The sequence below is a fragment of the Thalassophryne amazonica genome, chromosome 9 (assembly GCF_902500255.1).
Source record: "Thalassophryne amazonica chromosome 9, fThaAma1.1, whole genome shotgun sequence".
NCBI lineage: Eukaryota > Metazoa > Chordata > Actinopteri > Batrachoidiformes > Batrachoididae > Thalassophryne > Thalassophryne amazonica.
Genome location: NC_047111.1, coordinates 82,370,201 through 82,383,071, shown reverse-complemented (window position 1 = coordinate 82,383,071; position 12,871 = coordinate 82,370,201). Strand labels below are relative to the sequence as shown.

General features: G+C 40.9%; 1 protein-coding gene across 1 annotated transcript in view; it reads right to left on the bottom strand.

Annotated features, from left to right (window-relative positions):
- The window catches only part of LOC117517969 (spectrin beta chain, non-erythrocytic 1), a 137,712-nt gene that overhangs the window by 54,680 nt on the left and 70,161 nt on the right, over positions 1–12,871 (bottom strand). Inside the window, 4 exon segments of the mRNA XM_034179088.1 lie at positions 258–338; positions 529–620; positions 2,046–2,219; positions 2,445–2,596. Coding sequence (XP_034034979.1) covers positions 258–338; positions 529–620; positions 2,046–2,219; positions 2,445–2,596 — 499 coding nt within the window.

Genomic DNA, 12,871 nt, shown 5'->3' with positions numbered 1-12,871 from the left:
CAAGAGCATATCTATATAAAAAGAAGCTATCACAATACTCAGAAATGTAAAGTGATGAGTCCAGCTTACTCGAAAATCAATAAATAAATAATTTCACAAGTGAATCAGGACACTGAACATCAGTTTGGCTTGCAAGATGATTATCCACAATCCTCCCTTTGTAAAGATACTGATGTCTATACATAGCCTAAGAGGACCAGATTTACTGCACATGACAATGTATTAGGAAACATTGAGCACACAAAGAAGTCAATGACCTGTGTTTGTGCACAATGGCATTGAACGCTAGACCATCTCTCCAGCTGGTGGTGAAGTTGTGGATGTTGACATTGGGGTATCTGCAAAGGCCAGATCAGAAATTTTTAATCATTAACTCAGCACAGAAAGAGTCATCAGTAACTGCATGGGTACTCCCAGTACTGTACAGTATAAACATTATGCTCAAACACATCTCAGTCACATAGCATAAGTATTTTCTCATGTGCAATTTATCATTCTTGTGGCTCTCACTTCAAGTCTATTTCTCACCCGGCAGTTTTCATTTGGCACCAAAGCAGCAGGGCATCTTTGGCTGACTTTTTCTCTTTGTTGTCCTCTGTTGCCACACTGATGTCCTGGATCTGTTAAAAGACCATTTACTCAATTAACACTCTGCCCACTTCATTCCATATAATCCCTGCATGATTGATTTTAATTCTGAACAAATGTGTGAGTGTTTGCACAGTTATCAAATTCAAAGAAAACTAAAGCAATGAGATGATATGTATGGTCACAATGTATTAGAAAAACTCTAGCAGCAATGGCATGTAAATCACAACCCAGTGTTGCCGCAGTTACTTTGAAAAAATAACCCAATTAGTGATTACTGATTACTTCTTGAAAAAGTAACTTAGTTACTTTACTGATTACTCAATTTTAAAAGTAACTAAGTAGATTACTAGTTACTTTATTAGTTATTTTCAGCAGCTGCCGACAACACCCCCCACCGCCACCTCAACATGAAAATGACAAACCTGTTTTGCCAATACTCACTTTATAGTCACCCTTTCTTGATTTCAATGAACATAAATACTTTTTACGTTTTATAAAAATAAAATAAAGACACTTTCTTCACCTCATATTTAACTGCTGACAGCACTGTAACAGTAAAACTTGCACTTTCTAACCTACATTGTTTAGAAATGTAACTATTAAATTCTTTCTAACATTTAAATTCTCTCTAAACATTTTAGCTTTGAACTTATTTTATCATTATAAGTAGTATTTGCAGTAGTAATTAAAAAAATACTTCAAAACTGGACCTTTAATCTAGGGTTGTTGTGGGGAGCCTTGTCCCTGCCCCACCCCACGCCCCTTTTCCATCTGGATTCGCCCCTGCTTTGGCGTTGAAGGACAAAGAATGAATAACATTTATTTATGCAGAAAACCAGATTAACAGGTAAGACAATTTTACCAGCGTTGTTTTACTTCATGTCGTCCTCAGAAAGAGAGTTCAGACGCATTCGGGTGGAAAGACATTTTAGTTGTTCACACATTGCGGATGAGCTGTTTTTAGCGAGGACACAGAGTGGCTCAGAGATTTAAAGAAAAGGGGAAAAAAGCATAAAAATGTCTTTATAAAGCTCAGTGCAGGTGTGCTGCCATCAACGCGCTTTGAGAGATGACTGTTTTCTCAACTCCTAGTTGCTGCAGAAAACCGTGGATGAAAAGCTTGCAGCTCGCTTGCAATCGACCCGCAATGCAAAAACAATAGTAATGCACAGTGACTTGGAGAAGTAACTTTAATCTAATAACTGATTGGAAAAGATTAACACCTTAGATTACTCGTTACTGAAAAAAAAAGCAGTCAGATTAGAGTAACACGTTACGCGTTACCGGCATCACTGTCACAACCAAGTGGCATTAACAGATGTCATTTTTTTTTTTTTTTTTAACTTTGCCAGAGGATGGTTTCAGCTAGATGGAGAGACCTGATAATCAGGAGTAAAGTGCTGCAGCTGGTCTGATGGGGGAGTAAGGACAGCTCCACAGAGCCAATATGTTACCTGAAAACGCAGTATGATGGTCCAGATGAGACCCAGGGTGAGACGGTGATTCCCATCCACAATATCATGTGAGCCCATGTTTTCGAGGTGGACTTTCTGCTCTTTTAGGAACTGCAGGGCTTTATCAACATTCTCAAGGCAGTGGATACGCATTCGACCCTTTGTGGGCTTTGGCTGAGGGGAACATGAAAGAAGACCCACGCTGACGTTAATGTGCAATAAGTGATCAAAGAGAAACAATAGAGTGAAATTACATAAACAAAAAGAAACACTGAAGGAAAGAAGAAATGAAGAGCATAATTACTCCTTCCCTCTGGCTTGTGGTGCAGAATGAAAGTCATGCTGAGCGTTTTGTATCAGATTTGGAGAAGAATAAAATGGTTTCTGTGGTATACTGACCAGCTGTTCTCCTGAGAGTACTTCCAGCAGGCGGATTAGCATGCGGCCATCACGTAGGTCAGTGTACAAGTCTCCAATACGACACGTCACTCGACCCAAGTGAGAGTTTACCCATTTGGTAAAAGTCTTTTTCTGTACTGCTTCACGCTCATCTCTAAAAAAAAAAAAACAGCAAGAAAACACAAAGGGGTTAAAAAAATAAAAATAAATAAAAATTACATTACCCTAATATTACAATTTAGTATTACAGTATTATTATTATTACAGTATTTCAGTATTAATATTACAATTATACAATCAGCTGACTGAGGTGCACCATCAATATACTGCAGTTTGTAAAATAATTGTTTACAGGGAAACAACAAACACCAATGTGTTCTGCAGGTATAATTACTTCTGAGCAGTGAGTAGTTGACAGTACCATGGAAATATAGACTGGAATGGACGTGCGCGCCTCAATCTGTTAGTGTTGCTCAGGACAGGAAGGCACCATTACTAAAGGTGGAGATGTGCCGATCATCAATAATAAACTGACTGCTTTTTTGCATTAGCGTTGCTATTTCTTAACGGATTTTAATAAATGTAGGCTTGTTTTAAAGCCCTTTGAAAGCTCTTTCCAATGAACCTATGCATGTGTGAGTGAAAAAAAAAACATGTAAAATGCAGAAATTTGGGAAATTATGACAAACTGTGCTGCTTTTCTCACTCTATTGTCACTATTTGTTAACAGATTTTAATAAAAGTAGGCTTGTTTTAAAGCCCTTTAATTGCTCTTTCTATACATGCCTGGATAGAAAAAAAATGTTTTATGTAAAGTGCGGAAATTTATGGAATTTTCTGTGTTTTTTCCTGTCATCATAATTCTCGATGGATTTTTATAATGAAGCCTTGTAAGTTGTATTCAAGCTGATAAAAGCTCGGATAAAAAAATCCTTATGTATTAAAATATAAATCTGAAGTATACCTTGCCATTGTGGTCATTTACCTTGCTGCTTTTTCCACTGTCATACAACCCCTGGCAAAAATTATGGAATCACCGGCCTCGGAGGATGTTCATTCAGTTGTTTAATTTGGTAGAAAAAAGCAGATCACAGACATGACACAAAACGAAAGTCATTTCAAATGGCAACTTTCTGGCTTTAAGAAACACTATAAGAAATCAGGAAAAAAATTGTGGCAGCCAGTAACGGTTTGCTTTTTTAGACCAAGCAGAGGGAAAAAAATATGGAATCACTCAATTCTGAGGAAAAAATTATGGAATCATAAAAAACAAAAGAACGCTCCAACACATCACTAGTATTTTGTTGCACCACCTCTGGCTTTTATAACAGCTTGCAGTCTCTGAGGCATGGACTTAATGAGTGACAAACAGTACTCTTCATCAATCTGGCTCCAACTTTCTCTGATTGCTGTTGCCAGATCAGCTTAGCAGGTTGGAGCCTTGTCATGGGCCATTTTCTTCAACTTCCACCAAAGATTTTCAATTGGATTAAGATCCGGACTATTTGCAGGCCATGACATTGACCCTATGTGTCATTTTGCAAGGAATGTTTTCACAGTTTTTGCTCTATGGCAAGATGCATTATCATCTTGAAAAATGATTTCATCATCCCCAAACATCCTTTCAATTGATGGGATAAGAAAAGTGTCCAAAATATCAACGTAAACTTGTGCATTTATTGATGATGTAATGACAGCCATCTCCCCAGTGCCTTTACCTGACATGTAGCCCCATATCATCAATGACTGTGGAAATTTACATGTTATCTTCAGGCAGTCATCTTTATAAATCTCATTGGAACGGCACCAAACAACTTTTCCTTAGCCCATTGTAACCTTGTTTTTTTCTGTTTAGGTGTTAATGATGGCTTTCGTTTAGCTTTTCTGTATGTAAATCCCATTTCCTTTAGCTGGTTTCCTCCCATTCGTTCCTCATTTGTTTTGTTGTGCATTTTCGATTTTTGAGACATATTGCTTTAAGTTTTCTGTCTTGACGCTTTGATGTCTTCCTTGGTCTACCAGTATATTTGCCTTTAACAACCTTCCCATGTTGTTTGTATTTGGTCCAGAGTTTAGACACAGCTGACTGTGAACAACCAACATCTTTTGCAACATTGTGTGATGATTTACCCTCTTTTAAGAGTTTGATAATCCTCTCCTTTGTTTCAATTGACATCTCTCGTGTTGGAGCCATGATTCATGTCAGTCCACTTGGTGCAACAGCTCTCCAAGGTGTGATCACTCCTTTTTAGATGTAGATTAACAAGCAGATCTGATTTGATGCAGGTGTTAGTTTTGGGGATGAAAATTTACAGGGTGATTCCATAATTTATTCCTCTGAATTGAGTGAGTCCATATTTTTTCCCTCTGCTTGGTCTAAAAAAGTAAACGTTACTGACTGCCACAATTTTTTTTTCCTGATTTCTTATAGTGTTTCTTAAAGCCAGAAAGTTGCCATTTGAAATGACTTTAGTTTTGTGTCATGTATGTGATCTGCTTTTTTTCTACAAAATTAAACAACTGAATGAACATCCTCCGAGGCCGGTGATTCCATAATTCCATAAAGCTGATCTGGCAACAGCAATCAGAGAAAGTTGGAGCCAGATTGATGAAGAGTACTGTTTGTCACTCATTAAGTCCATGCCTCAGAGACTGCAAGCTATTATAAAAGCCAGAGGTGGTGCAACAAAATACTAGTGATGTGTTGGAGCGTTCTTTTGTTTTTCATGATTCCATAATTTTTTCCTCAGAATTGAAAAGAACTTATGGCGTTGAGTTATAGTCTCAGTATATCGATATTAAATTGCGACATAACGACTTTAAAATAGACATTTGTTTACATAATTACATTAAGGCTCTTGTACAGTTCATTTTAGTATTTGAGAATTTGTTTTTGTAGTTGGTGCAGTTGATGCTGAAGCACTGGCTGCCTTTTTCCCCTCATTTCGCTTCTGTTTAACTGGCTCAAGGTGCTCTCTCCACCCTTAGTAATGGCCATCGTGCGGCACACCGCTAGTCATGTGACGTCCATTCCAGTCTCTATTTCCATGGACAGTACATCATAAACACTAAAGACCTTCCTGAACAGTTTGTTTCATCATTCAGCTATGCAAATACATCTTTGTGATCAGTATAATGAGAGCTTAGTGAGGTTTCCACTGGAGAGACATTTTCTGATAGCTACAACATACTGTGTGCATGGTAATTCATTGAACAATGTGAGACTACAAAAGAAAAGTGATGATACAAAACTAAAGACAAAGCCTTGTGTTTTGCAGTTACCATATTGGAACAGGACTACATAACAAATTACAATAAATTAAGCTCAAGCAGGAGCTCAGACATATGGACCAAGGAAGTAAGAAGCTAATCCTGCTCTGTCACCTCGCAGGTTGACCTCATTTCTAGGACACAAGGTATCCATGCCTTCAAAAACATTACTGTGGCATCCTTAACACCAACACTGAACAATCTTGAAGCAATAAATAAATAAAAAATCAGAGCAGATGACTTAAATAACGACTTAACTAACAAGCACATTTATGCAACGTTTCACACACTGGTGCCAGGAGCGTCAATGAAAGGAGATAACCTGCACACCAGGAACAATTCTGCGTTCAGTGCCTTACTCATACATCAACACACAGATGGGACTAATATTTTCAAAGTATTTCAGTAACAACAAATACCAAGACTCCAACAAAAGGTAGCAGTTTGAGGTCAACTGTTTGAAGTCTCCAAAAACAGCAAGTTGTGCAAAACAGTGTATCAATTGTCAGCTAAACACAGAACACATTTTGAAACTACAGGTAATTGTTTTTGGTGTGGAGTAACACTATAGCATGTAACGCCTGGCCTATTTCCAGCCCAAGGTGTTTCCTCTCCATCTATACTTTCTACTGTCAAAAGCTCTTTTAGATTCTTCATACTGGAGAGGCCCCCTTTGGACATTAAAAAATTAAGTACATGTGGTTTATTGTGATACTGTACAGCAAAGTGAGGGCAACCTACTGCTACTGACGCACATGCAAAACATCAGCCCCAAATCTTGGTTTTCTACCAACAGCTACTGTTCTTCTTTATAAATACTTCATACAATATTTAGGGGCAGTAAATAGCACAAACGTGGGCATTGAAATCCCCCAGGAGAACAATGGAGTTCCCAGTCAGCGCGCTATATAGAACTCCTCCTAGGGACTCCAAGAAGGTCGGTTACTCTGCACTGCCACTCAGCCCGTAGGCCGAGACAACAGTGAGAGACCTGTCCCCGACCCGAAGGTGTAGGGACATGACCCTCTCGTTCACCGGAGTGAACTCCAACACATGGCGACTGAGTTGGGGAGCAATAAGCAATGCGACCCCAGCTCTCCGCCTCTCCCCGTGGGCAATGCCAGAAAAGTGGAGCGTCCACCCCCTCTCCAGGAGTTGGGTACCAGAGCCCAAGCTGTGCATGGAGGTGAGCCCGACTATCTCTAGTCGGTATCTCTCAACCTCCCGCACAAGCTCAGGCTCCTTCCCCCCTCAGCGAGGTGACATTCCACGTCCCAACAGCCAGATGCTGTGAGCGCGGACCGGGACGCCGGGCCACCCACCCTCGACCGCCACCCAATCCTCTCTGCACCTGACCCCCATGGCCCCCTCTGCAGGTGGTGAACCCACAGGAGGGCGGGCTCACTTGCTCGTTCGGGCTGAGCCCGGCTGGGCCCCATGGGCTAAGGCCCGACCACCAGGCGCGCGCGCGCGAGCACCAACCCCAAGGCCTGGCTCCAGAGTGGGGCCCCGGCTCCGCCATACCGGGAAACGTCTCGCTCCTTGATTTTTTACTGGTCATGGGAGCTTCTGAACTGCCCTTAGTCTGACCCGTCACCTAGGACCTGTTTGCCTTGGGAGACCCTCAAGGGGCACAAAGCCCCCAGCAACATAGCTCCTAGGATCATCCGGGTACGCAAACTCCCCCACCACGATAAGGTGGCAGCCAGAGGGGTTCTGGTTCAAGTTTCACTTTATATAAGCTTCAAAGCTTATATAAAGTGAAACTTGAACCAGAACCAGTGGTGCAAATTTGGTGAGAATCCATGAAGTAGTTTTGACATAATCATGCTAACAGACAGACAGACAAATAAATAAATAAACGCCAATGATTCTACTACGTCCTTGGCGGATGTAAAGAAATCTAAATTTCAATAACTGCTTTTCAAATAACTGCCATGTTTATTGCAAGAGATTATCAATTACAGACACATATCTCAAGTCTTAATTGTTTCAGTATAGAAATTTGAGATTAATACTTGGTGTAAGGAGATTTTTTCCAATGATGCAAAATAAGCATTTTGATTTTTTCATTAATATGCTTATGAATGTTACTGAGATGAGCAAATCTTTGACAGCTTCAAAATCAGTAATACTATAAAATAAAATTAAAAACCTGTATCAATATAAAGCCAGAGTTTCAAATAACAGCTGGAGGTGTGATCCGGTTAAGCAAATGTAGGCAAAGGATGGTCTATCATAAAATAGGTTTTATTGTACTAGACTAATAAAACCTATTTTATGACAGAGTATTAAAGGATCCTAAAATATATTTTACTGCACCAGACTAATAAAAGCCATGTATATGTCAACACGCTGCAATTTGTTTGTGAGTCACCAATGTTGCTCCCATGTGCAAAGAGCATTGTGAGTGAAAGAGTGGGTCAAGGAAGGATTGAATGGAGGAGTGAGTGTGTTAGCCAACAGAAAATCAGTTTTTAAGTTTTGTAAATTTTACATGTGAGAAGGTGGATCAATGATCAAATGAAATGATGAATGAGATATTTGTTATTATTTATTTAAATTTTAGAATTATGAATTATGTAAATTGTAGAATTATGAATTATAAAAACTGCAGAATTATGAATCATGTAAACTGTAGAAAAGCCCAACCAGGGACAAAAGTTGTGAATTAGTTGAAGCTATTAACTCTTTGTGCATTGCATCAGTCGCAGACATTGCTCAATCTATGTTGACTGCATTGTCCCTGTCAAATAAACAAATAATGAAATAAATGAAAATAACAAATGAAAATGCTGTACATGCCATATTTTTTGTTAACATCACAAAAATACAGTTTTCAATTTGCAAGAGTACAGATATCTGTGTACTTCATTTTGTCATTTTTAATTAAATTTTGAATAATTCAGAGATAGTCAGGTCCATAGGTATTTGGGCAGCGAAAACGTTTGGTCATTTACCTCTGCTCACAACACATGGTGATGAAATTAAACAGGAAGTGCTGATACTGGAGTGAAGAATGTCAGCTATTATTTAATGAGTTTAACATACACATGGCATTAACCATTTATGAATTATGGCCACTTATAGACACAGCCCCTCCACTTTCATACAACCCCAATTCCAATGAAGTTGGGACATTGTGTGAAATGTAAATAAAAACAGAGTACAATAATTTGCAAATCCTCTTCAACCTATATTCAACTGAATACACCACAAAGACAAGATATTTAATGTCCAACCTGATAAACCTTATTGTTTTTGTACAAATATTTGCTCATTTTGAAATGGATGCCTGCAACACATTTCAAAAAAGCTGGGACAGTGGCATGTTTACCACTGTGTTACATCACCTTTCCTTCTAACAACACTCAATCAGCATTTGGGAACTGAGGACACTAACTGTTGAAGCTTTGTAGGTGGAATTTGTTCCCATTCTTGCTTGATGTACGACTTCAGCTGTTCATCAGTCAGGGGTCTCCGTTGTCATATTTTGTGCTTCATAATGTTTAACGGTGACTTTTGTGTATGATTGTATTTTGGTTTCATGTCTTATTTTGAAGTGTGTGGTTTTATTTTGTTGTGTTTTGTTGCGATTCCTGTTTCGCATCCTTCCAAATGGTTCCACCTGGAGCGGGCTTGTTTTGCCAATGACTGCAGGCCTGGTGGCAAAAGTCAGCGGATCGGGGACACTTTATAGGATGGGAGTGTTTGTAGGCGGGGGTGGCAACTACGTGAGGATGTAAGCACCGGAGTGCGCAGGAAGCAGAGGGAACGACGAGGACGGCACGGTGGAGGAGAGCTTGGGTTGGAGCAGCAGTAGCGGTGGCAGCGACAACGACAAACGGTGATGTGGAGCCGAGTACGACGCGCAACATGCCAGGCGGGCAAAGTTACTCTGCCCATGCACGTAAGTGATCATCTAGTACTCTGGCATGGGAGAAACCTGACTGTTATTATTCACACGTTGCCGTGTGAATGAGTGACTGCCTTGAGTTTTATGTCTCAGCCTTGGCTTCGCTGGTTGGAGGACTTCCAAGGGGAGAATTGACGGCCTGGGAGACCAGAGCATGACGCGCATCACGGTAGCTGGGCAGAGTTTCTCTGCCCCTGCGTGTAAGTTTTCATTTAGTGCTCTGGTACGAATTCTGCCTGCACTTATGGAAAACGCTGTTGGTTAAATGAACTGTTTACTGCTGCGAGCTCCCTGTCTTTCAGGTGTCCTGGAGGTGTGCAGCTCGAGTTATACTGCCAGACTCCACAGCCAGTTCCTCCCCCTCTGCTTTCTCGTAACTGGACTGATTAATCGTCTTTTGTATTTTTTTTTCTTAGTATATTGTGGCACATCTTTTTGTAATAAATTATTATGAGTAATGGTTTATTGGTTGGTCTTTTGGTTGGATGCACTGTTTGTCTCATTTTAAACCTCTTTGGTATTTTATTATCCGAGTTCCTAGTACTCACCAAACACTAGGTGGTGATGTCTGGCTGTTTGATTTACCTGCTTGGCCGTGACAAATGCGGCACACATTTTCAATGGGCGACAGGTCCGGACTGCAGGCAGCCCAGTCTAGTACCCGCACCCTTTTACTACGAAGTCACGCTGTTGTAACGGCATTGCTTGGATGGCAGCATGTGTTGCTCCAAAACCTGGATATACCTTTCAGCATTGATGGTGCCATCACAGATGTGTAAGTTGCCCATGCCATGGGCACTAACACATCCCCATACCATCACAGATGCTGGCTTTTGAGCTTTGCGCTGGTAACAATCTGGATGGTCTTTGTCCTCTTTTGTCTGGAGGACACAACATCCATGATTTCCAAAAACGATTTTAAATGTGGACTCATCAGACCACAGCACACATTTCCAATTTGCATCTGTCTAGTTCAAATGAGCTCGGGCCCAGAGAAAGCGGCGGCGTTTCTGGATGTTGTTGATGTATGGCTTTCGCTTTGCATGGTAGAGTTTTAACTTGCAGGTTGTAGATGTAACGATGAACTGTGTTAACTGACAATGGTTTTCTGAAGTGTTCTTGAGCTCATGTAGCAAGATCCTTTACACAATGTCGGCTTTTAATGCAGTGCTGCCTGAGAGATGGAAGGTCATGGGCATTCAATGTTGGTTTACGTGTAGAAAGTTCTCCAGATTCTCTGAATCTTCTGATTATATTATGGACTGTAGATGATGGAATCCCTAAATTCCTTGCAACTGAACGTTGAGAAACATTGTTCTTAAACTGTTGGACTATTTTTTCACGCAGTTGTTCACAAAGTGGTGATCCTCACCCCATCTTTGCTCGTGAACAGCTGAGCCCTTTGGGTATGCTCCTTTTATAACCAATTATGTTTCCAATTACCCTGTACACCTGTGGAATGTTCCAAACAGGTGTTCTTTGAGCATTCATCAACTTTCCCAGTCTTTTGTTGCCCCGTCCCAACTTTTGAAATGCATTGCAGGCATCCATTTGAAAATGAGCAAATACGAGGTCTATTAGATAAGAAACCGACACTTTATTTTTTTTAACTATATGGATTTGAATGACGTGCAATTACACCAATCATGCTTGAACCCTCGTGCGCATGCGTGAGTTTTTTCACGCGTCGGTGACGTCATTTCCCTGTGGGCAGGCCTTCAGTGAGATGTGGTTCAGCCCTCTCGGATGAATTTCTTTGTTTCACACGCTGCTCGAGACGGCGCGCGTTGCTTTATCAAAATTTTTTCTGGACCTGCGAGTAATAGAAATTTGCATAACTTTTTACCAAAATTGGAGCAACTTTAAATTTTGACCCCTGTACAAACTGACACTGACCCGTCACCATTCTTGCTGTTTTTTAACTCCATAGAATTCATTCACAGATTGTCCAAACTATAACTTTTTGGAATCTTTATGGTCAGGCGAATAATGCGGTATAGTTTCCAATATGATTGGAACATCTTTTAATTGTGACCTCTGTGTAATTATTCAATTGACCCCTACCTGACCACCAAATGAAAATTCAAGTGGCCAATCATTTTTTTCAAAAGAGGAATGTCTAAGTCGCATTTGTGCCAAATTTGATGTTTTTATCACCACTTGAATGATTGTTTCAGTTATCTGCTGCACAATAATGATTCAGGATAATCAAGGCCAAGACACATTCAATGACTTGGAAATATTCATATACCTTATTTTCTCAAGTATAAGTTGCATCTGTCCAAAAATGCTTCTACAAAAGGAAAAAAAAATGTATACAAGTTACACCAGAGTATAAGTTGCATGGACCACGTCACAGAACAAGAAATACTCATTCATTCACTCATTTTCAACTACTTATCTGGGATCGGGTCGTGGGGAGCAACAGCTCCAGCAGTGGACCCCAAACTTCCCTTCCCGGGCAACATTAACCACCTGTGTCTTGGGTATACGAAAGTGTTCCCAGGCCAGCGTGGAGATATAATCTCTCCACCTAGACCTGGGTCTGCCCTGGGGTCACCCTCCAGATGGACGTGCCTGGAACACTTCCCTAGGAAGGCCCCGGGGCATCCTTACCAGATGCCCGAACCACCTCAGCTGGCTCCTTTCAATGTGAAGGAGCAGCGACTCTATGCCAAGCTCCCCGCGGATAACTGAGTTTCTCACCTTATGTCTAAGGGAAAAACCAGCCACCCTCCATTTCAGCCACTTGTACCTGCAATCTAGTTCTGTTGGTCATGACCCAACCCTCATGACCATAGGTGAGATTAGGAAGGAAGATTGACAAGAAGATCGAGAGCTTCGCCTTTTGGCTCAGCTACCTTTTTGTCACAATGGTACAGTAGAGCGAATGCAATACCATCCCTACTGCGCTGATTCTCCAGCCCATCTCTCTCTCCATTGTCCCCTCACTTGTGAACAAGACCCTGAGGAACCTGAACTTCTTCACTTAGGGCAAGATTGCATTCCCTACCCGGAGTAGGCAATCCATCATTTTCCTGCTGAGAACCATCGCATCAGGTTTAGAGGTGCTGATTCTCAATCCAGCTGCTTCACACTCGGCTGTGAACCGATACAGCGAGTGCTGGAGGTCACAGGTCAATGAAGCCAACAGGACGACATAATTTGCAAAAAGCAGTGATGAGACCCTGAGCCCACCAAACTGAAAACCCTCCTCCCTGACTATGCCTTAGTGTCCTGT